The sequence below is a fragment of the Endocarpon pusillum genome, assembly GCF_000464535.1.
Source record: "Endocarpon pusillum Z07020 unplaced genomic scaffold scaffold6490, whole genome shotgun sequence".
In the NCBI taxonomy this organism is placed as follows: domain Eukaryota; kingdom Fungi; phylum Ascomycota; class Eurotiomycetes; order Verrucariales; family Verrucariaceae; genus Endocarpon; species Endocarpon pusillum.
Window position 1 is genome coordinate 277 of NW_006916592.1, and position 1,592 is coordinate 1,868.

The following is a 1,592-nucleotide window of genomic DNA, read 5'->3' on the forward strand; positions in this document are numbered from 1 at the left end:
ACTGTCTCAAATCAGCTTCATCTACTCAACGAATCTCAAAAACCATCAAAATATCGATTTCTCTACGAATCTCAGCTTAATCAGTGCCAGAATCGAGTGCTAGCCCCTCAGTTGCTTTGCATAAGCGCACTATCAGCAAGTTATCCGTTGAAAGCGCCAGAAATAAGTCAATTAGCGTTGAAAACCCCTCAAAATCACGCATTTTGCAGTCAAAACATATACGAAAAGCTTGTCACCCCGCCCAATTCTTAACGGATCAAGACGAAATTTCTTCCCTAGATAGCTATAGCTCTGATAGCTATGAGGGATCCTCTCCGGTTGACTCCGCCTCCAAAATGGGGCCAATTGATCCCAATATCACTATTGAGATCCTATTTCGCTCTGGAATTCATCAAAAACGTGGCCCTCTCTATCTTGCAGACTCTCTACATCTAAATCCTACAAAAAGAGGGCCAAAAGCAAAGTCTATTCCAAAGAAATGGGCAGAAAAACAGCCAAATGATCATACAAGTAAGTAAAAATAGCTCTTTTTACTTATTTTTAGCTGTTTTTTCTTATTTCTTTTATTATTTATACTAATTTCTATTAGATCCATCTATCCCTGATGATTCCACAGCCGATACCCAGCTAGATAAGCTTCTAATACCCCTAGAAGAAGCTGAAGAACACTTCAAAGGCCGTCAAATCAATGAAATTCTCTGACCATTACCTGATTTTCAACTTGTTTTTATAATATTTTAAATTAATATTTCTAAGCTTATATAAATAACTCTAACTCTAAAAAGAATTCTATTATATTAGGATTTATTTATTTATTTATTTGATTCTTATACTAATGTAGTCCTAGCTTAGGGCTAGTCTATACAAGAGATATATATAATTAAGAGCAGTTATAACTCTTAATAATAAACAAGAATAAACGTAAGGAAACCTTTCTAAGGAAAAAACCTTATTACTAGTAAGTAAACAAGTTCTTTAGAGCGCTTTAATAGTGTGCACAAGGCTTTATAGCTACAATATAGTTAGGTACAAAGTTGTTTAGCCACAAATAAGAACTAAGAGAGGGCCCTAGCCTTTATTAGCTAAAGCGTTACTATCTTGAGGGCCTTTAGATTATTAAGGAGATGGCAGTAATCTATTATGCTAGTAGCAGCAAGCATCTTGTGTTTATCTAAGAGCAGCAGGCAGTCTATAACCATGTATTAGGCAGTCTGTCTTCTCTAACCGCACCTAGAGGATAATAAGGGGATGTCTAAAATATTCTGTTTAAAGAGGAAGTCTGCAAAGCTTATTTTGTTAGTCCTTAGCTATATAATAAGAGAGCTTTATGCCTTAGCTAAGCCTTAATATATTCTTAATCTCTGCTTACTAATTTCCTTATTTTAAACAGGGCTTAAGGCTTACTAAAGTATTGCTAAATAGGCGCTCTATAATAATTACTAGTTCTTTAATTAAAACGCTCTAACTATTTAGTAATAAGACTAGTATTATTATTACGCTTTTATAAGTAGTATAATCGCTTTTTATAAGAGTTTTTCCTATAGCAAGAAATGTTCTAAGGCTTAGTTTAGCTTTATCTTTATATTAAGCTT

The 1,592-nt window shown here is 34.0% G+C and overlaps 1 protein-coding gene across 1 annotated transcript; it reads left to right on the forward strand.

Annotated features, from left to right (window-relative positions):
• Positions 1-335: 335 nt before the first annotated feature.
• On the forward strand, positions 336-702 carry EPUS_09462 (uncharacterized protein; the record flags this gene model as incomplete). Its single annotated transcript, XM_007807106.1, has 2 exons — positions 336-510; positions 590-702. The coding sequence occupies 2 exons, from the start codon at positions 336-338 to the stop codon at positions 700-702; spliced, it is 288 nt and encodes a 95-aa protein (XP_007805297.1).
• Positions 703-1,592: the final 890 nt, after the last annotated feature.